Source organism: Epinephelus lanceolatus, chromosome 24 (assembly GCF_041903045.1).
Source record: "Epinephelus lanceolatus isolate andai-2023 chromosome 24, ASM4190304v1, whole genome shotgun sequence".
In the NCBI taxonomy this organism is placed as follows: Eukaryota; Metazoa; Chordata; class Actinopteri; order Perciformes; family Serranidae; genus Epinephelus; species Epinephelus lanceolatus.
The window spans coordinates 19,047,775-19,068,179 of NC_135757.1; the positions used below are offsets into that span (position 1 = coordinate 19,047,775).

At 40.4% G+C, this 20,405-nt stretch overlaps 1 protein-coding gene and 1 long non-coding RNA gene across 3 annotated transcripts in view; both read left to right on the plus strand.

The window, feature by feature from the left end:
- The window catches only part of LOC144461942 (uncharacterized), a 241,714-nt gene extending 233,317 nt beyond the window's left edge, over positions 1-8,397 (plus strand). Inside the window, exon 3 of the long non-coding RNA XR_013490525.1 lies at positions 8,290-8,397. This is a non-coding gene — a long non-coding RNA (uncharacterized LOC144461942). The remainder of the gene's footprint in view (positions 1-8,289) is intronic.
- An 8,276-nt stretch (positions 8,398-16,673) lies between these two features.
- Positions 16,674-20,296, plus strand: ccdc28a (coiled-coil domain containing 28A). 2 transcript variants are annotated; one of them, XM_033615470.1, is made up of 6 exons: positions 16,674-16,830; positions 17,065-17,257; positions 17,404-17,585; positions 17,778-17,932; positions 18,289-18,311; positions 19,055-20,296. In XM_033615470.1, exons 2-6 carry the CDS (start codon positions 17,094-17,096, stop codon positions 19,107-19,109), a joined length of 579 nt encoding a protein of 192 aa, XP_033471361.1. In that variant the 5' UTR covers positions 16,674-16,830; positions 17,065-17,093; the 3' UTR covers positions 19,110-20,296. The 2 variants fall into 2 exon arrangements, with proteins under 2 accessions (XP_033471361.1, XP_033471360.1); XM_033615469.2 differs by having other exon boundaries at positions 16,686-16,955.
- The last annotated feature ends 109 nt before the right edge of the window (positions 20,297-20,405 follow it).

Consider the following 20,405-nt stretch of genomic DNA (forward strand, 5'->3'; position numbering starts at 1 on the left):
TTTTTGGGCAGTTTTGCCTTTAATTGATAGGAAAGTTAAGTGTGAAAGGGGGAGAGAGAGGGGGAATGACATGCAGCAAAGGGCCAGAGACTGGAATCGAACCCGGGCCGCTGCGGCAACAGCCTTGTACATGGGGCGCCTGCTCTATCCACTAAGCCACCGACACCCCAGTAATTTTTTTTAATCATTATTTGATTTGACTTTTCTCTAATTATCATTGGAGAGCATTTTTTCGGCCCAAGACAAACATTTGACTACCTCTGCTTTTCAAAATATAAGGTCTTAACATAGAGTTGATACAAAATACATATTATTATTTAGATTATATTCTCAGAAAGTATAACATTTTGCATAGTGATATGTTTAGTAACTTCACCCCCCGCCCCCTGATGGGTGTGGATAAGAGGCCTTCTTCTTCCTTCTTCTAATAAGCTGCTTGACCTGTGTGGTTGATTGTTTGGTGAGAGCGTCATGAAGTCATGTAGTGTGAACCTAGCTTTAGCCTGGTGAGCTAACATCAGGATTGGATGAAATAAAGCAAAAAAAAAAAGTGGAGTATTCATATGTCGACAGTTTTCATTCATTGAGTGATTGTTGGTTTAATCGGGGGTGTGCAGATTTTCATGTGTTGCCGAAGCATGTGTTTATCAGTGTGTGTTGGCCTTTAATCACATAGCTTGAAAGGCAAAGCCTTTTAACTTGTGTATTTTAAGTTATGTTAGCAGAGGATCCATTCACTTTCTTGTTGACAAAGCAGCAAAAAGCTTTGGGTCAAGTGTTGCTCTCACATGTGGCAGTACCAATTCAGCTAAGATGGGTCAGGTCTTAATGATGCTCAGCCCAAGTTTACAGCTCAGTTTTAGGCCCGTGCAGAACTTACACCACACAAACCCTCAGTAAACTGTTATTGTCAAGGCCACGATAACTTTTCAAATTTGCAGATGCAAAAAATAATAGAGTGTTTTCTCTTCTGCTGGTTTGAACTTCAGTGCAGTTCTGTTGTGCTGAACTTTGCTTGGCCTGGAGTGCTGAGTAACTGATTGAGATAGGAGCAGGAAGCTTATCTCTGAGCGCTTGGTGTTTGGATACGTATGATGTCAGACCAGTTCTCATAATGCTTTCTAGGCTGCGTGCACAGATAAGCTTTGGGATCTGGAGAAGGTAGAGACATATGCAGGTAGCAAACAAGACACAATTGAAATTGGAGCAAGAGAAAGGGCCCGTTTTCTGTTTGTTTGTTCAAGTGTGTGTTTGTGTTCGCGAGTGTGTGTGTGTGATGTTCTTCTACGCCGAGCCTACTTTAGCTCACCGTACTCCCTGAGCAGTGACCGGAGCAGTAAGCCCCCCGTCCAAGCACTTGGAAACTGGAATGAGGCAAGGAGAAAGAGAGGATGGATGGGAAAGAAAGGGAACGATGCGATGGGGGACAAAAAGGATGGAGCGCAAAGAAAGGGAGGACAGGAGAAGAGCGGAGGCAGAGACAGACAGACAGAGCAGCAGCACATGGAACGGCACAAAACGGAAAGAACTGACGAACGAATGGAACCAAACGAAAGGAGGAGAAGTGTTGGATTGAGGGATGAGAGGGAAGGCGAGGCCACCTCTTCTTCTCCCTCTCCTCCTCTCGTCCCTCCTCTTCCCCCCGTGAGAATGCTGCCTGCATGTGTGTATTTTCTTCCTCGTCAGATCTGCTGCACTTTCATTCGCACACAAAGACGGGACGTAGACGTACCTGGCACAGGGGGACGTGAAGGAGCTGGCAGAGGTGTGTGTGTGTGTGAGTGAGAGTGTATGTGTGAGAGAGAAACAGATAAAGAGACACTGGCTCACCCGCCTAGCAGACAAGGGTGCCTGTGAGAGGATGGCCTGTCTGTCTGAGATGTCCCACTTAACACTGACACACACTTAACCCGCTCAACACCAGCATGGGCTCACTGTCTTCCTTCTCTCTCTGTGTTTTCCAACACTCACATTCATATAGACACTGCATCTGCTTGATGCTGTTGTTTGAATATATTTCTAGCGATCCAATATCGGCACCCTCATGTCTTTACCTCGCTGTATAGAACTCATTGAAATCATTTTCAAGTTAGGGACCATGAGGCCAGGGGTTGCTGTGGCACTAAATACAAAATTGAACTGCATTAAAAGGTTAAGTTCATTGTATTTCCCCATGTCTCCTTGCCTAAGTGACTATGGGAGCAGCAATTTTTGAAACTGGTCCAGTATTGAGTGCAACGAACTAGGCTGCAATGTAACCACTCTGGGAATGTGCGCATTGCCAATGTAGGTCCGCTACAAGTGCTTGTTTTTGCCACTGACAGGTTCTGATTATTATTCTAAAGGCCTTTGCAAACTGAGTCTGTATTTTTTGTCCAAAATTGTCACGTCTAAAAATAAATACAACCTCAAATTGTATTAGTCATGATTGCACACTGAGTCTGAAACTTCCATTCATCATTAAAATTTTTGGATTGATTTTCCACCATTCTCGCATCTGTCAGATAGTCATATTCAGGTGGATGATGATGAAGAGGCAGCTACGGTGCCAAATGAAAGACAGGGAGGGAGTGATGACAGGCAGGTAGGTAACTCCAGTGGAGAGGAAGGAGGAAAAAGGAGGAAATGTGTCTTTTCATTTTGTCTCGTACTGCAAATTTTTTGCAACAAATACAATAATGAAACACATCGGAATGAGTGTGCAAAGTTTGAAAGTTTGTGTGCGTAACGATTTTTTTTTTGGATGATGGATTGGATGGACTCGGTGTTCAAAGGTCTGAAGTGTCTGACAACATTATGGAGAGGATCCCTATAGAGGTTGACCTTTTTGATAAGAGTAAGATCCTTTTTGTTTAACCAAAAACAGCCCCGAAATCTAACTATTAACAATAAAATTTAAATAAACTAATTTTATATGTATAGTGTCAGCATATTTTCACATCTAACTGGGTGAATTAAGGGTTTATTTCAACCAAACCAGAGTTGTTGATTGTTTAAACAATGGAAAGGTGGACCGAGACAAGTTTTGTGAGGTTTATTTTGTGTCTGTCAGCTTTGAGTTAAGTCTGTATTACAATGTTAAAATTACTTTTAATTAGGGGCCTCGGCCGAAGGACGAAGTCCCTATTGTTTTTGGTGCGTTTATTCTTTATTCTTTCTCCCACCGTCTCTGAAAACCCAAATTTGACCCCCTAAACATGCTCAAAAACTCTCTAGCACTCTAGCACCACCTAGACACACTAAATGGCCACTGCAGCCCGTAGGAATGTCGTAGAAAAATTAAAATAAAACTGGTTTGTTAATCTCATCAAGACCTACAATTCACACACTGACAACCCCTGACTTGAATCCAACAGGAAGTGAGCTAGTGCCTCTGAAAGTAACGAGCAAATGTGGAGAAATTGTCAGCTGTGAGCTAGAGTGGAGAGGGGTCTAAAATTTTGTAAAATTTTTGTCTTTAACTGTCTACGTGAGCTGGAGGCCGAAACGGCGGGAGTCCGAGGTCACGCCCAATGCTGCTTGCAACTTTAATTTAAATGGAGTCTGGTCGGTTTGGCGACGCCGATTTCGGGGCTGTGTTTGGGTTAAACAAAAAGGATCTTACTCTTTAACAAAAATGTCTGTCTCTGTAGGGATTCTTTCCAAAATGTTATCAGACACTTAGAATAACAACCTGAACCTGCCAGCAGCAAAAACAAACTCTTTCAGTGGACATAAATTAACAGTGCAAACATGAGTGGTTGCTGCCTGTTTGGCTGCTACTACCTGCAGCGATCTTGTTCAATAATGGACCAATTACAAACTGTTGCTCCCATTATTCACTTAGACACAAAAACATGGGAAAACAAGGTCCAGGTTGGAAAAATACCAAATTTTACCCTCACACTTCAGCCAATACCTGATCTGCCTCAGCAACTTTTTGTGACCCTCTGACTTTCCATCTAGTACCATCATGAATTTGGTTAATGGCTAAATACCTGCAAAACTAATGACATTCCCATCTGCCTTACCTTAACCTTGGGTTTAGTGCTAATTTGGATATGTTAGCATGCCTAAAAGCTAAACAAAGATGGTGAACATTGTAAATGTTATCCTGCTAAGCACCAGCATGTTGATGTAAGTGGAGCCATACAGAGCTCAGTATTCTTTTTCAATGCTGTGAGCAACACAAATGAAATTCAACTAATCTCCAATGTAATTAAGTGAATGCTGAAATCTTATAGAGATAGATATTTAGAAATAAAGACCAAAAGGAAAAAAAAAGCTATCTGCATGGTTGGGTACCACTATAATACAGTCTTGTCTTTGAATTTTGGGTGGACGAACTCCAGTCAAATTAACTGATGCATGTTAAGTATAGCTACTGTATTTTAATAAGAGTTTATTTGCAAGAAAAATACAGGAAAAAGACAAACTGTGGTGCAAATAATTGCAGCACTTACAAGAACAGTACTTTTTTTCCTGGTTCAATAAGAATTAAGTCCAAAAACACCAACGAGTTAATGAATCCTTTTCACTGGATGAGATTTATTATTTGAAATACAATTTATGTGCCGATAATTTTCGTTCCTTTTTTTATTGAGCCGTAGAGTTAAGCTTTGGAAAAAAAATCAAATAGGCTAAAAAGTCAAATTACTGCCCAGCAGCTGCAGCACAATGAGTTTTGACACTGGAGTGAAAATGTGTCCATGCTAAAGAAATTGAAAGGGTCTGCAATGCGACACAAACAAACAATAAACAAGGAAGCAAACAAATTGACACGCACATGAATACAAACACACATACACACACACACACACATACACACACACACAGCAATCCGCTATGCTGCAATTAGCTTGTTTTAAAGGAAACAAATAACAGTAATTTCAACAGAACAGCATCCATAACAATTCACCCCTGGAGGGGATCAGCTATTTGAGCACACACTCACACTAGAGAACAGGATACATTCACACACAAGGATACACACGCACACGCACGCACACAAACAGTCGGGTATGTGCAAGCTGTCATATTCAAATACAACAGACAGACACACAGATGCACATGCATGCTAACACACACACACCCACACCTCCAGAGCAGCAGAGAGGGTCAGCTCAGTGTCTGAGTTATTACGCTACTTTGTTCTGCCTCAGTGGGAAGGCTACACCCCGCACACACACACACACAAAGAATTATTATCACCTATCAACACTCAAGGTGCAAATATAAAAGGGTTGGTTTGATAATGGATTGAAAGAGATGAATAAAAGATTGGGTAAAAAAAAAAGATGGGTGGATGAATGGAGAGAGAAAGCGTCTGGTCGCTGTTTCTTTGCTTGTGTGCAGAAGTTTGGCCGAGAGAACCGGCCTCTGTCTCTCCCTCTTTATATGTCCCCACCTTTCCATCCATCTATCCATCCCTCCCTCTCTGTCTGGGTGTACAACAATGGCATGAAACATCTGCGGCTACCAGGTAATTATGGTTGAGCCAAAACAGCGGGCAGTGGCACGCCGACGAGCTCCGGCACCCCGCAATTAGCCCTGCATCTCCATCTCCCCTCGCTCTGTCGCTCCCCCGATGACCAGCGCATTATCTGTCTGAAGAGACAGAGGAGAGTGGAGAGGGGGAAAAAGACAGACGAGTGATCTCAGAGGGACGCTAGTGGTGGGAGATGAGGACATTCACACCACCAATCTGAGTCATGCCTTGTTTTCAAGTCCTCATTGTGGCTTTCTTTGAATCGTTTTTAGCAGTAATTTGATACAAAATAATTGAAACTAAAGGAATTATTATTATTTTGTGCAATGCATTGCATTTTTAGGGGGCTAAAGGTGCTTGAATTCTCACGAAATTTGCATATGCATCAGATCTAGTGACAAATTTTATGGGTCTCCTGCAAGTGGCAACCTCCAGGACTGAGAAATTTAGCCACGCAGAAGTGCTAAAAACCGCAGTTCCTTGAATGGCTACTTAAGGCTGGCTCCAGAAGCGAGTCAGTCCCCATAGACCCCAATGTTAATATACCAAACTTTAAAGCAGAAATAAACATGTTTACAGTATGGCACAAAAGACGGTTTTGGTCTCTGTCGTCAATTTCCCTGTTCATGACAGCTGTATGGGCGGCGAATTTTATATAACTCACCCACACTAGCTTACGGTTATGGATAATTAAGGGCGGGCCAATTTGAGTGACAGGCTGTCTGCGAAGTGCCACCGCAGTCTGAGAGACAGATCCACCCCTGGCTCCTCCACAGCTCCACCCTGCCATCCAACTTTGTTCACCTCTGGCTCCAAAAATCCATGATTGCAATGGCCGTAATGCCAAATTCAAAGTTTCAGAACAGGATTCCACATTTTTAAGTGGCCAAAGGTACTCCAAAACTCACATAACTTTGTACACACCTTAGAATTGGTGACAAATTTTATATTTTACAGGTCTTGTGCTTTGGATGTGACAAAAGAGCTCTGTAGCGCCCCCTTCAAAACTTTAACGAAGTAGCCTCCGTGGTACATTTTACTTAGATGTCTAAAAATTGGGGGCACATGTAACATCCTAAGACTTAAAAATAAATAAGTGTCTTGCGGCGATACCCTAAATCCAACAGGAAGTCGTCCCATATTTTGAATTAAGTGTGTGCTTTAAGTGTATTTTCTGCCATTTACAGGGGTAATCTTATAATGAACTAATGACTTTAATGAACAGTGCGGCCGTGGCGAGGTGTCAAAGTCCCATGTTTGTAAGTGGTTTGTAAATCTACTGTACATGGTCAATCAGGCCCCCAGAAAATGTACCAGGCTTTGGAGCCAATTTTTGTATTAGCCAGTCATTGTAATTACACTGTCTCGTGATGCCCTGTGACCCTTAAAAGACTTTTTCCCATAGACTTGCATGGCAAAAGAAACATCTGTACATCAGAGAATACATTTTTTTTAGCATCACAGCCTCCGCAGAATGACTTGTTTCACTATTAGGATTTTAAACATTTGGCCCGATAACATTTAGAAATTAAATCATTTTATCCCCATTCATTTCAAGTTAGCAGAGCATTTAACCAGAAGTAGCCAGCTCAGCTGGCAGAAGTGTGGAAGCAATGCCGATCATCCGCATACTTTTTTACGCAGCAGTTGTGCCACTGAGCAACTTTCTTAGGATAAAAGGGGCCCCATCTACATCGATGTATCCCATTCTCTTTATACATCCATGGGCCAAGTCTGCCGCATATCTACAGGCCCTTCTATTGACAACAGGAAGTCAGCCTTGTGCAAAAAACATCATCCGATTTACATGAATTTACATGGTGTGGTCTATGCATGATATACAGCAACATGACTTATAATTACTGTGTGTTCTCTAGCACCACGGAGTGGACACCGGAAGTGGTACAAAATGTAGGATAAGTCATTTTTTAGCACCACACAACACATAATGAAATAATGTAAGTCATGCATGCAATGTCTTACAGTTGCATTAATGCACAGCCACATGAACCAGCGTCCCACCAGTACCATCGTCATGCACAAAACCCATTCATCACTGCTGGCATCTTTAATTTATTTTGCTACTCTTTACCCTGTAATTGTTTTATGGATGTCTGTGAACTGTGAACACCTGGAAATCCTCTGGTGCTTTGGAGGTGATGTTTTAGGTCTGTGGCAGACGGTTCTGTCCGAACCGTCATGGAGAAGAACACCATGTACAAAAACTCCCCATTCACTCCCTATAAACTGTTTTCATACTCGGTTCCATCTTTGTACTGAATAGCAGCACTTTTGTGACTGATGAAAGTAAAGTTTTGGGCTTTGGGATAAAACAGACTTCATTTATTTTTTTAGAAGTCAGATGCAAATATCTGTCTCATTTTATTTGATTGTGTTGTCTAATTTTTTTCTTGCCAGTCAGTTCCTATATCTGATTTGATTCTCAGCATATAAAGCCATGATAAATAAAGTTCTGATAGTAAGGAGGATGGGGAATGAAGCCAGACAGTCATACTGAAGCTCAATAGTTTAGCAATTCAAATTCAAATCCCAGTTTATTCACTGTTTTCCAAAGTTTTCCATGGGGGCAGCTTCCCTCGCCTTCTCACATTTACCGTCCACTACACAACTTCATTACGTGCATTTGATTGGTAGGTGCATGAGTGTTTGTGCGCACACACACTTACATGTGTCGGTGTGTGTCTGTGTTAGTTCTCCTCTGTTTGTGCAATTGTTTGCTTATGCATGTGCACCCCGAGAGCGTATGTGTGTGTTCTGACTGCGGGTGCATTTTATGATGTGTACTTTTTTTCTCTTCCTAGTCCAGGAGTCCCCGTCAGGACCCCTAGGCATCCCTGTGCCTGCCTGCCAAAAACGTCTGCATCTCCTGGACCCCCTCGAGGCAGGGGACAGCCAAATGTCACTTGGACCCTCTACAGAGTGGTGAGTGGAGGACAGGAAGAGGCAAATGGGAGGGGGGGGAGGGGGGGGGGGGAGGAAGGAGGAGACGGGGGATTGAATGAGAGGGGGACGAAAGTTAAAGAGGAGATAAGAGGATATGTGGAGGGGAGAAAAAGTTTGAGACGACAGGTGGGTGTAAGGAGTAAGAAACCACATTAATTTAAATGATGTTTACTGACTACAAATTTATATACTTTATGTTGCTGCTGATCAGTGTCCATAAATTCTTAGACTGATTTGATTTAGCCAGTGGTTTTTTGCAGGCTGTATGAAAATGCTGAGACTTTTGTTGGGATCTTAAATGTTGCACTTCATTGCAAGTCCAAATTTGATAATCCCAAGTCGGTATTTCTGATCTTCCAATCTAAATGTGCCCCAGTGCATCTGCTCAGGAAAACACGGTCACCTGCAACAAACTGACCCAACAAACATTGCCTAGATGGTGTCCCTGGCCAAAAATGGTCCCAGTCAGATGCCAAAAACTGCAACGTGGTTATGAAGGAGGCAGCCCGATGGTGACGCTGTTTCCACATATAGTAACAGTTCATTCAGACCAAGTGGCGACCTCTGGGGCTGAAAAATGAAGCCAACGCACAAGTGCCAAAAGCTGCAGTTCCTTGAATGGCCACTTGAGACTGGCTCAAAGAGTGAGTCAATCCCCATAGACCCCCATATTAAAATGCCCAACTGTACAACAGAAATAAACAGGTTTACAGTCTGGTACAAAAAACAATTTTTGTCTCTCTATAGCTAATTTGCTGTCTTCATGGCAGCTATACAGAGGACGATTTTTTATACAACCCAACCGTTTGCTTTCTGTCAGGGTTAACATTGCTCATAATTAAAGGCGGGTGCTTTGAGTGACAGGCTGTCTGCCAATAGTGTCCTCAGCTTCTCAGTCAGATCCACCCCTCACTCCTCCACTGCGCCATCCTGTCGTCCAAAGTTGGTGACTTCTGGCTTCAAAACAAGATGGCGACGACCGAAATGCTGAATTAAAGGCTTCAAAATGGGAGTTCACAAACCAATGGCTGACGTCCATTATTTTTTGAGTCTATAATTCAGACCCTCTCTTACAAACCAGGAAATATTGATCATATTATTGCTATGAAAAGAGCAAATGCATCTTTTATTTTTATTTTTAAATACAACACTTTATTGACAATTTATTAGTTTGGTTGTGAAATAGCTGTGGTCAGATGGCCATACTGTGACGTCTAGATAATCTAATCTACCAACACGTTTTAAGCTTTTGCTGTTTGTAAGAGTCATAGGTCTTTATCCAGGCTGTCATTGAGTGCATGTCCGTGTAAATAGAGAGTTGTGGTGGATGAATGGAGGAAGCAGAAGACTTTCACTGAGAAGATTCTGGTTTGAGTCCTTCGTGGGTCAACACTAGTTTATTATTTGGTTGTGTCAACATCATTTTTCGATATTGCTAGGATACATGAGAAGGATGTCCAGTCGGAGGCCGGTTAACGTTGCAGAAGTCAGCACAACCTTCATGTTTGCACTATTTTTAACCATAACAGGATGTCTTGATTGGCCATTCAAGCAAGGTTCATTGGTGTCAGTGTTTGCTGGGAATGGAAAGTCTCTGAGCTTCACAAGCATCTACAGAGGACCCACATCAAATACCACAGCACACTTTGCAAAAAGAAGCAGGGTATAAACACACAACAGCTCAAAATTGTGTAAATTGGTGCCAAGCGTCATAGTGTGACTCACAGCTACCAGTATACAGTTGTAGAACTTGTGTGCCTTCGTTTTGCTTTGGAAAGTCTATTCATTTTCCTCTGTCAAGATCAACACATTCTCACTCCAGCCTCGGCACATATGGACGTGTGGTCATGGGTTGTCCACATCAAGATATGACATGCGAGGTACCCTGGGTGCGTTGTTTGTTGATGCTCTGGGATGCCGTGTCAGTTTCAGCCTGCCCTGTATCATGCCAACGTGAAATTTGCTTTTTTCATCTGTGTCTCATGCGTGAAGTCACTGACCAAGTGCCAGTTTTCAATGACTTCAGAGTTACACTGGATTATCACGATCCTTAAAAGGTCTATAAAAGCATAAAAATTAATTTCAATGTTGTTAAAGCATGTTTTAAAACTTAAGTACTACTTAAAACTCTCCATAAAGTTATAATGAAATAATGAAAAGGTAATTCTGCTTCTGGTTCACTGTGTGCGCCACCGTGTTGCTGTGACGTCAGGCATGTTTATGTAGACAAACGCAGGTTAGATGGATCTTTCGCAATCCCTCACCCTGATAGACGTACGGCGCCATCGTGGGTGGCAGCCTGCCTGCTCTTTGTCATCTTGTGTCTTCTTCACTCTTTTTTATTTTTCTTGTTAATCAAATTAGTCAGCTACTTTTCTTGACTTAGTAGAACAATATGGCGTCCCACACTAGCTTTTGTTATTCTCACTATTGGAGTTCTTTTATCATGCTTGACTCCCGTCCTGGTGGAGGCGACCCAGGGCTCCATTGTCTATACCAGGGATCAGCTGATGAGCCTACAGCGCAGCGTGGCTAGTGGGCAACCTTAATCATGGGTAACATTGCTAATATTACTTTACTACTCTATTTTACTCTCTGACTGCTCCTGATAGTCAATGTTGAATATGATATAACAAGGAGAAGTAGTATTGCACATGATTTGAGAAAATTATATTGTACTACATTGACAAGTGATCATGATATCGATATCTTCTTATCTTATCTCAGCTCGGCTCGGCTCCACTTGTTTCGTCTCGTTTCGTCTCATCTCGTCTCGGCTTGGCTCGGCTCATCTCCTGTCAGCTTGGCTTGTCACAAGTCAAGATGACTTGGAATTCCAATATGAATGACTGTCGGAGGTCTGTATTTTTCAAAGCTCCGAATACAATCGAAGAAGATGTGTAAGATGGGATATTTGGTTCCCAAACATCAAGTTATTTCAATGAAATAAGCTACAAAACTAACTTTAAGGTTGCTTTGTAAGACCTGACTCTCCATCCTCTGGTGTTAGACCTACCCTACACTGACAAAAAACATTTGACGTGTTTTTGTCACTGTCAAATAAAAAAGGTGTGATATATTAAGCAAGTTTTAAATCTCTGAAATGAATTGGAACAAGTGGCTGCCGGCAAGTGATAAGTCTTCTGAATCACCGGCGTGGGTTTTCACTCCTTTACTTTTAAATGTGAAGAGAACAGCTGCCAAAATTGCAGGGCATATAGCATCAACTGTAACATATTAGATAGTGTGTGCTGTCATATGGCAATACAGTGTTGAAAATTACATCTGTAGTAGTTGTTTTGTTGTGTGCAGTTACTCTGAGAGGATGCTTTTCCACATTTGTTTGGTGTGTACGGTAATTAAATGTTAAATGCAGTGCATGCAGTGAAACACTTTGCATCACCACATGTAAAATCACGCGTCTAAATTACTTTCTGTAATGTTTCTACGGAAGTCAGTCAGGCTTACAAAACAAATGCAGCTTTTTATTTTACTCTTTTTTTTTCTGTTGCCCACCTCCCCCATTCATCTCTGCCAGCCCCACTCTGTGCATGTGAATGTGTCCCTTGCTCTTGTCCTTGCACAGGGGACAAATGGACGACAAGGACATGACACATAGAACATTTATTCATACAGTAGGCTGAGAATGATTTACTGTGGTCATTCTTAATAGGAAACACTCACTTCAGCTGTGCCTGTGTGTGCATTTGTGTGTGAGAGAGAGGGGTATATGAGGCAGATGAAGGAACATGAAGGGATAAAAACATGTCTTATTCTGGGTCACAGCTGCTGAGATGAAAACACACACACGCACACACACACACTTGTAACCTTCTGCTTAACCCTAATTCCCAATAGACCTGCGCACACACCCAGTGTCTACTTTACAAGTCCCCTGAGTGTCCTGTCACACTGGGGATATACAGTATCGAACAGGGGATGTACATGGAACATGCACATGAATAGAAACAATAGAGCGGCCTTCAGGCTTTTATTCTCCAATTGATACCACAGGAACATTTCTGCTCTGATTTGTGGGTCAAGTCCACCGAGAGAAAGACTCCAACATGACAAACAGATTTAATTTCAGTGTGAAATAATGACATTGTTCATGACAGACAAAAACAGAAGCTCTTATTTATCTTAATAAAACTGTGTGGGCTCATCACACGCAGGTAGATCATCTTGTATTTTTATGCTTTTTGTTTCATTTATCTAAATCACTTTTGCTCCCAGATTACAGTGTCTTCTGCGGCTAAAGCGAATCTGTTAAAATGCTGGAATAATGTTGCATTAGAAAGGCAGGTAACTTAGAATTAGCAGTAAGACGGGGTGTGTAATTAAACGAGTTGTCATTCATTTACAATCCAATGCATAATTTAAGCAGCCGCGCACACGAGAGAAGAATGAATTGGCTGTAACTAGTAGCTAGCTCTCCAAACTGCACCTACACAGCAATTACGGATGAGAGATAGGTGTGTGTGTTTCTCTATGTGTATGTGTGTGTGTGCGTGTGTGTGTGTGTGTGTGTGTGCATCCACTAAGTTAATGGCTGTGTGGACGCGACAGTCTAAATGTGTTCATCTGTAACATTTTATCCTGGTTCACCTCACTCAGCCACTGTCACGCAGCAAATACACACTCAGGCACACACATGGGCTCACAAAGCAGGAAAGGGTAGGAGGGAGAGAGGAGGGAAAAGACACAGCAACACAGAGAGGAGAGAAAATGATCCACCAGCATGAGGCCATTTTCCTCAGCAGGTAGTTTTCCCAAAACTTTGGAACTTTTTCAACAATTCAGGGAATTTTTCCATTTTTTCCCCCCCTTTTTAGATGGTTCACTGGTCACGGTACTGTCCTAAAAATAAAAAGGTAATGGCCGACAAATGCTTCAGCTGATGTGGTAATGGAAGGGCTGAACAGTGCTGACTATTAAACACTAAAGTCATGAGAATCTCATACACTGGTCATTATTAAGTATTGGCAACCGGCTGACTGAAAAGACAGATTGATAACAAGTAATTAAAAAGTCTATCAAAAACCATTTCAGTTCGGCAGTGCCAGGTGTAACTCAAGAAACTGGAACAGAAAAATTTTGATTTAAAAATACCTCCAGAATAGTAATCACTGTATTTTATATTTCATAAAGAAAAATAAATAATACTTAACAATTACATTATTATATTATTATATAACATTTATTATTATTATCATAAACATACACAACAAAAATAAATGATAAAATAAAATAAACACAAAAAATAATATATATTACAAATATAATAATACATAAAAATAAATGAATAAAATAAAGAAAATAAAATTATAAAAATATATTTAAAAAAATAAAAATGGTGTGAAAATTTTTTTTAGTTCACTTAAAATAAAAACCAGACTTTAGAAAAAAAAAAAAAGAACAAAAACTTACTGAAACAATATTATCTATGAACAAAACTAACTAAATTAAATAAAAATATACAAGAAACATCTTTAGCGTTTGTCAGTTTGGTTTAATTTGTCAACACAACAAGCATGAGGAGGCATTGGTGCATAATGTCTATTGAGACTGGAATGTCCACATAATTGAGTCAGTTGCCTTTATATTGAAATACATCTTCTGAACCTCTTAAATCTTTCTCTGATAAATACCCCTCATATTATCATAAAAAACTAATACCGAAACTAATGAAAAACTAAAGTAAAACAAGCAGACCAACTCTGGGAACTAACTGAAACTAAACTGAAATTGGAAAAAAAAAATAGAAATGAAAACTATTGAAAAGTACAAAAATATAGTATAGTCCCAGTATAGTTTCCAGTATCCTATACTTTTTTTTAAATCGTTCTTGTTTTCATTAGAAAAGCTAATTTTAAAGGACATTTATTGACCCTTGGTTCTTGAAACAGTAAAAAACTCAGTTAATATGCTTCATTAGGACTGTGTGGGTGTGGTTTGATCAGATAACATGAGCAAACCACTCCACAGCAGCCATCATCGATATTTATTCCAATACAGCAAAATCCTGATTGGTGCCCACTAAAAATAGGTGAGAAGAGCACAGAGACAAACAGAACAACAAATCTCTCACATAAAGTGTGTTAGTGTAAGTTCCTTATTTTTTGGGTGGTCATCAGTAAACTGAAAAGTGCAACTGTGGAAAGTAAGGACCATTTTCCCATAGGAGCCACATAGGACTAAACCTTATCAAAGCATGCATAGTGGGGAGATGCAGGAACATTTAAACCCATGTCCATCTCGATGTAAAGCAACAGCGATAAGCACTGATCCACCGAGACACCGGAGCCTGATAGAATTTACTGAGATATACATGGAAATCCTGCTACGACTTAGGAGGAAGCAGTAATCTGTGTTAATGTGACATTTTCAGTGAGAAGGCCACACACTCTTACATCCAGACTTTTACTGTTGCATTATTTCCTGAGCTATGAATCCAAGAATCATCAAAAAGTCACATTGGTCTCAACATGACAGGTGGTTCCAGAATTTGGCCAGTAACAACAAAATGACTTTTACATATTTATATTTATGCTTTTTATTTGTTTTATTTTAGATATCTTCAGTGGGAACTTGTTTTGCTTGACCCTCAGCATGAAATCAGAGCTTTAAGCTGCAAACCAGAATTAATTTCTGTTACAGATGAAACATTTATCTGATGCTTTCTCATGCTTTTTCCCCCTCCTGAGTGACTTAAAAGGCCATCTTGTAAATACCAACAAGACAACAATAATGCAAAGGCAAACACTGAAAATGAGAATTTTTTTTCCTTGGATGTCGGTAAAAGTGAATAAAACCAGCTATTTGTGCAGCTATTCAAGACTGTGACTGGAATAGCATCACCCACAGACCCCAAAACACGCAGACCTCATTCAGTGAGAGAATATTTGGTGTACACTAATAAAGGCTTGAATGGCGCTCTGGAATTCAACTAATCAGTATTTTGAATGTAGTTTATGTTTATGAAAACATTCGCAATTAATTAAAATGTACAAAGTGCCCCTTTCAGCATGTTTATCAGGTATTAATACTTTATTAAGATGAGGGAAAGGGGGGGATCAGTATTGGGTGTTCACTTATCTCCCCCTTGCGGTTGTTTATCGCAACTACATGTCAGTCACAGTTCACTTTCACAGGGAAAATCCTCTTTGAGATTAAGATTTTGGACAACAGGCTTCACTCTGTAGACATTTTGTTTTCTTCTATCCTACTAAAACCACCATGGTCATGCTAATATAATTATGATTAACTATTTTTTATTCGTATGTCTGGAGTCATGCTATCAGCTGTATAGTAATGAACTAAAGTCATGTTTTACAATGCCAGTCTGAACTTTTGAATAAAAGTAATTAAGTCCTAGGCCTTTTGTTTTTTCACATTTTTTTAATGTCCCCAGAGAGCATTTTTTGCTTTCTTCTTTTTCTTTCTTAAATGGTTAAATTAAGAAACATCATGAATAAAAAATTATTAAAATTAAAAATTCAAGTTACCTAAGTGCACCTAAGTGCTTCACAAGGACATTAAATACAACAGAGGCATGATCGAATAAAAACACAGGAATTATCAAATAAAAGCAGTCATAAATAAGAGAATATAAGTACATTAATAAAAGTGTACAATATCTCCATAAAATCATAACACAAAAATAGTAGTGCACAAACAACAAAATAAAATACAGGGAAATTTAAAATAAATAAACAAATCAATTTAAACAACAGTGTGGGCAGGCATGTCGTCATTATGGACAAAAAATAGAAAGAAAATGTAGGCTACAACATAGAAAGTGTCTTGTAAATGTAAGAAAGGCGATCACGAAAAACATATTTCTCAGTATTCGAGTAGTTTTGATTTCGATGATTATTTTGGATCGTTAATATGTCTTTTGTATTTTTAATGCGTCAAATAAAGGGGGAGATTTATAAAATCCCCATTTGTGTTCATATTATTTTGCCAGCAAAGTCCTACTGTTTACAAGATACTCACGGCCGAGTTTGAGCTGTGTTCCAATTCGTTGTGAAGGAACCTCTGAGAGACACTACGCAAAGTAAGTGGGAAACTCTCGTGAAGTTATGGTAGACTTTTAATAAAAATAAGTACTCTTGTGATATTCCAAAAGTTGAGAATACTGTTATTTCGCCACCATGTTAGGTGAGATGACATACTGTATTTGAGTTCATAATGTAGTGCAGTACAAAGACATTGGGAAATTGGCCATGTTTGGGTGCGTTGCGTCCCACCAAAACAGGAAGTTTTCAGAGTTTCCAGGTTAGCTAACTAGCCTGCGGGGTACATACGTAGTTTTATATGATTCAACAAGTGTTTATATCGTGTGGAATATCTGTCAGTGCCACAGACGGCTAACCAGGAGCTCAGCAGCAAGTGTGAGTGAATGTGTCCTTCGGCGTATGTTCGAGGTGTTTTAACTTCAACGGCCACTATTTTCTGAGTCTGGAGATTAGCCGAGTAGCTAGCTGCTAAGCTAACGTTAGCTTGGTCACGAACCACGGTAATATCTATCGGTGTGATGAATCTGCGTGATTAGTTTGATGGTTCTGGATTGAGTTACAGTGCTGTCTGCAGTGTCTGGTGTCAGCTTGTCGTGCTTTACTCTCTAGCTAACCAGACAGCACCGTAACATGAAGTTATGGAGGAACGAAAGCTAAAGCGAAAGAGTCCCAGGACCTCCACCAGCACTGCGGCTCCAAACGGTGGCTCTGGCCGGAAGAGCAGCGCTTCCTCCGGGGGACGGCACGCAGGCTACAGCCAGAACGCGGGGACTCACTCCAGCCAGAAGAGCAAAAGTAGAAGGTAGTAACTGCGCAGATTTCACTAAGAACGGCTCCAAATCATGTTTTTGTTTTCCTCAGCATTTAATGAATGCAAGCATGTGATGTTAGTCAGATCTGATTATCACTCCTTTATAAGTGCTTTCTGTCGTTCCTGTCTTTTCTCAGGGCAGTTAGAGATAAACCCAGGCAGCATTTGGGTTTAGGTGGCAAATCCAGTCAGAACCAGGGCCAGGCAGCACCTATCATCCAACATTCCTTTCTGACTGACGTCTCAGATGTACAGGAGATGGAGAACGGCCTGCTCAGTCTCCTCAATGACTTCCACTCAGGGAAACTACAAGCATTTGGTAATTTGGACTTAAAAGGCACTTCTCATCAGAGCACACACTGTCCCACGGATGTCTTAAGATGAAAACAACAATGGTGTCTTAAATCTAGATGACAGCTTACACAAAATGTTAACTGACCCTGTAACATCTGCTGTAAACGCCCGATAACCTCTGATTCTTAAACTGAATCGTTTCCTGTCTCTGTGTCAGGCAACGAGTGCTCCATTGGGCAGATGGAGCATGTGAGAGAGATGCAGGAGAAGTTGGCCCGTTTGCACTTTGACCTCTATGGCGAGGTGGATGAAATGCCTGAGGACCAGAGGAAAATGGCCTGCGACACCAACATGGACAAATTACTGCTGAATGTAAGACTGCAATAACATTATTTGTAAAAATGTTACCTATGTTTGAGTAGCAGCATTTTCTTTAGATACCCAGATATCTAAATTGTTGGTGATACAGTACATTGAGCTTATTGTACTGTTGCATGTACTTAATGCCGTCCTGGTAAAGCTGTCCATTGATGTGCTGTAGCTACTTAACATCCCAGCAAAGAATTAGCTGCTTGTTCCTGTTAAAGTGTTAAACTCTTTAAGAGTTTAGTTAGCTGCTTATTGCATGTCAAACAGGATAAAGTCTTGAAGGTTCTTTATGGTGATCAAAGTTTGCCACACAACTGCTGATATGTATAACAAGATCAAAATGTTTCTTTTCTCCACAGCTGGAGGAGCTGAGTTCTTCTATGTATCCTTTTGATATATAACATTCACTAGTCTTAAACGTAGGGGCTCTCAATCAAAACAGTAACAAAAGGTGAGGAGCAATGCTGCCATGGCAATCAGTTTCTCCCAGTTAAGATTCCCTTGCTGTTCATTATTAAGGAGATTTTAATTAGGAATCGAATTAACTGCAGAGGTCTCCACCTCTTTAAAACAAATGGACGAGGTGAAATAAACTGGTAAAAACACTTAGTCAAGCATTTTCACATTGAAAATCAGTGTTTCTCTGATTCTACTCAGCATGGCAAAGGCTGGAGTCAGGCTGCCGCTAATGTTTGTTTAGCTTGTTTCTCTGATAACCTAAGATCCAAATATCCCATGACTTAAAGCCCTTCATCTAAATTAAAATATATAGTTAAAAACAATCAAGATCTTAAAGCTGTGTCAGGAAAATGCATCTTAAAACTGAAAAAGAAGTCCATTTATGTCAGCTTCTCGTCAGCAACTGCAACCCTGATGCATGCGCAAAGGGGATATGATGTCTCTGAAAGGGGACGCGGAGCAAATCACACATTTGGGATAATGTAAGTACACAATTCAACAAAAAATATAACATTGGACAAGTTGTTATTTAACATTTTAATGCTGAAAAGTTACATGTATCTTTGAGGCATCCCTCAACCCTCTTTGCCTTCAGGTTTCTTGTCCATCCAGCACTGATCCTGTCCAAATCTTTGGCCATGTTCTTCCCTTACCTTGCCTCTCCAGTCAGAAACTGAATCTCGCCGACTCCCAAGAGATCCCAAGGACTGCCAGTATGTGATCCTCTTCTCAACCCCATCTGACCCAGACCCGTACCACCCTGAGGGGCTGCACCTGATAAGGTGGAGTTGAAGCGAGCCTGAGGCACAATTTCTCTTAAGTATTGTGGCAGAAACGGCAACAAAGCTGTTCACCAGCGTTCACTGTCTGCACAGGGCAATGGATGTATTGCAAGATGTCATAACAGGGATGCACCAACAATGTTATATTTCACTGCCAACAGTGAGTGCTAAAGAAGGTGGCTAATATCAAGTAGGAATATTTGGTGCATCCCTGTCGTGGCGTGTTTAAAGTCAAGTTGTAGGCAGTTCACTTATTACCAAACAGTCTAGATTTGCACTGCATTGCTAACCAAAGTGATACTGATATGAAATACTCACCTTGTTTTGTCCAACAGTTGATTTATTCACCCGTCTATAAAAGGACATTTTCAGTATTTGTTTATCAGCTTTGTTAAAAGTGAACTGACCGCCAGCTTGCTCCTTTTTTTCAAACATGTATAAACTCACTCTGTTGCACTTTGTCTTATCTACTGTCACAGGTCAGTGTCTGTAACATCACAAACTAAAGAATCAGAGCCAGACTTATCAAAGTATAGATACAGATATTATGTTTATAACGGTTTCTCAACATATAGCTTTAAACAGTTTTTATCTGAGACAATAAAAACCTCTAGAAAATTAGATGAAATTCTAATTAAAATCATTAATCGGCATAAGAATGAGTAAGAAAATAAGCTGTGACCCCAGTTTGTGATTGACCATATGATTCCTTGCTACATGTGAGTGGCCTGATATCACCTCCAACACCTCATTCAATGTTGAATATATTTGCACATGTCCATGCAACATGCGAAGCACACTGCACATTATCACAGGTGTGTCCGTGAGACGCTGGAGCGACTAATCAATCCAAATGTTGACATCAGAACCATGCCTTAATTTAATTTAATTTAATTTTTGCCTTATTGGTTTAACCTTTGAATCAACTCACATAGAGCAGGTTTGGATTCTGTGTTATGAGATGGTTTAATCATTTGATGCTGCTTTGATTGTAAATCCGACTTTATTTTATCACTTCCTGTTTTAACCAGTGTTGTCGGGGGTTGTGGGGTTATTTGTAAGTGTTTTACTGTTTTAACTGTTTGGTGATTTTACTTTTATTGACTTAATAAATGTGTTGTCTGAATCTCTTGGCTTTTAAACCATCCATTTTATTTAAACCATCCAAAAGGGAATGGTGCCAATAAGTGACTCAATTTATGAATCCAAATGTCAGGACCTGCAGTGCTCACAGA

Excerpts from the sequence above, each read along its gene's own strand:
- ccdc28a (XM_033615470.1), top strand. The coding sequence starts at position 17,094 with ATGGAGGAACGAAAGCTAAAGCGAAAGAGTCCCAGGACCTCCACCAGC. Across the intron at positions 17,933-18,288 it reads TGGACAAATTACTGCTGAAT|CTGGAGGAGCTGAGTTCTTC; the intron begins GTAAGACTGCAA and ends TTTTCTCCACAG. Across the intron at positions 18,312-19,054 it reads GAGGAGCTGAGTTCTTCTAT|TCAGAAACTGAATCTCGCCG; the intron begins GTATCCTTTTGA and ends TTGCCTCTCCAG.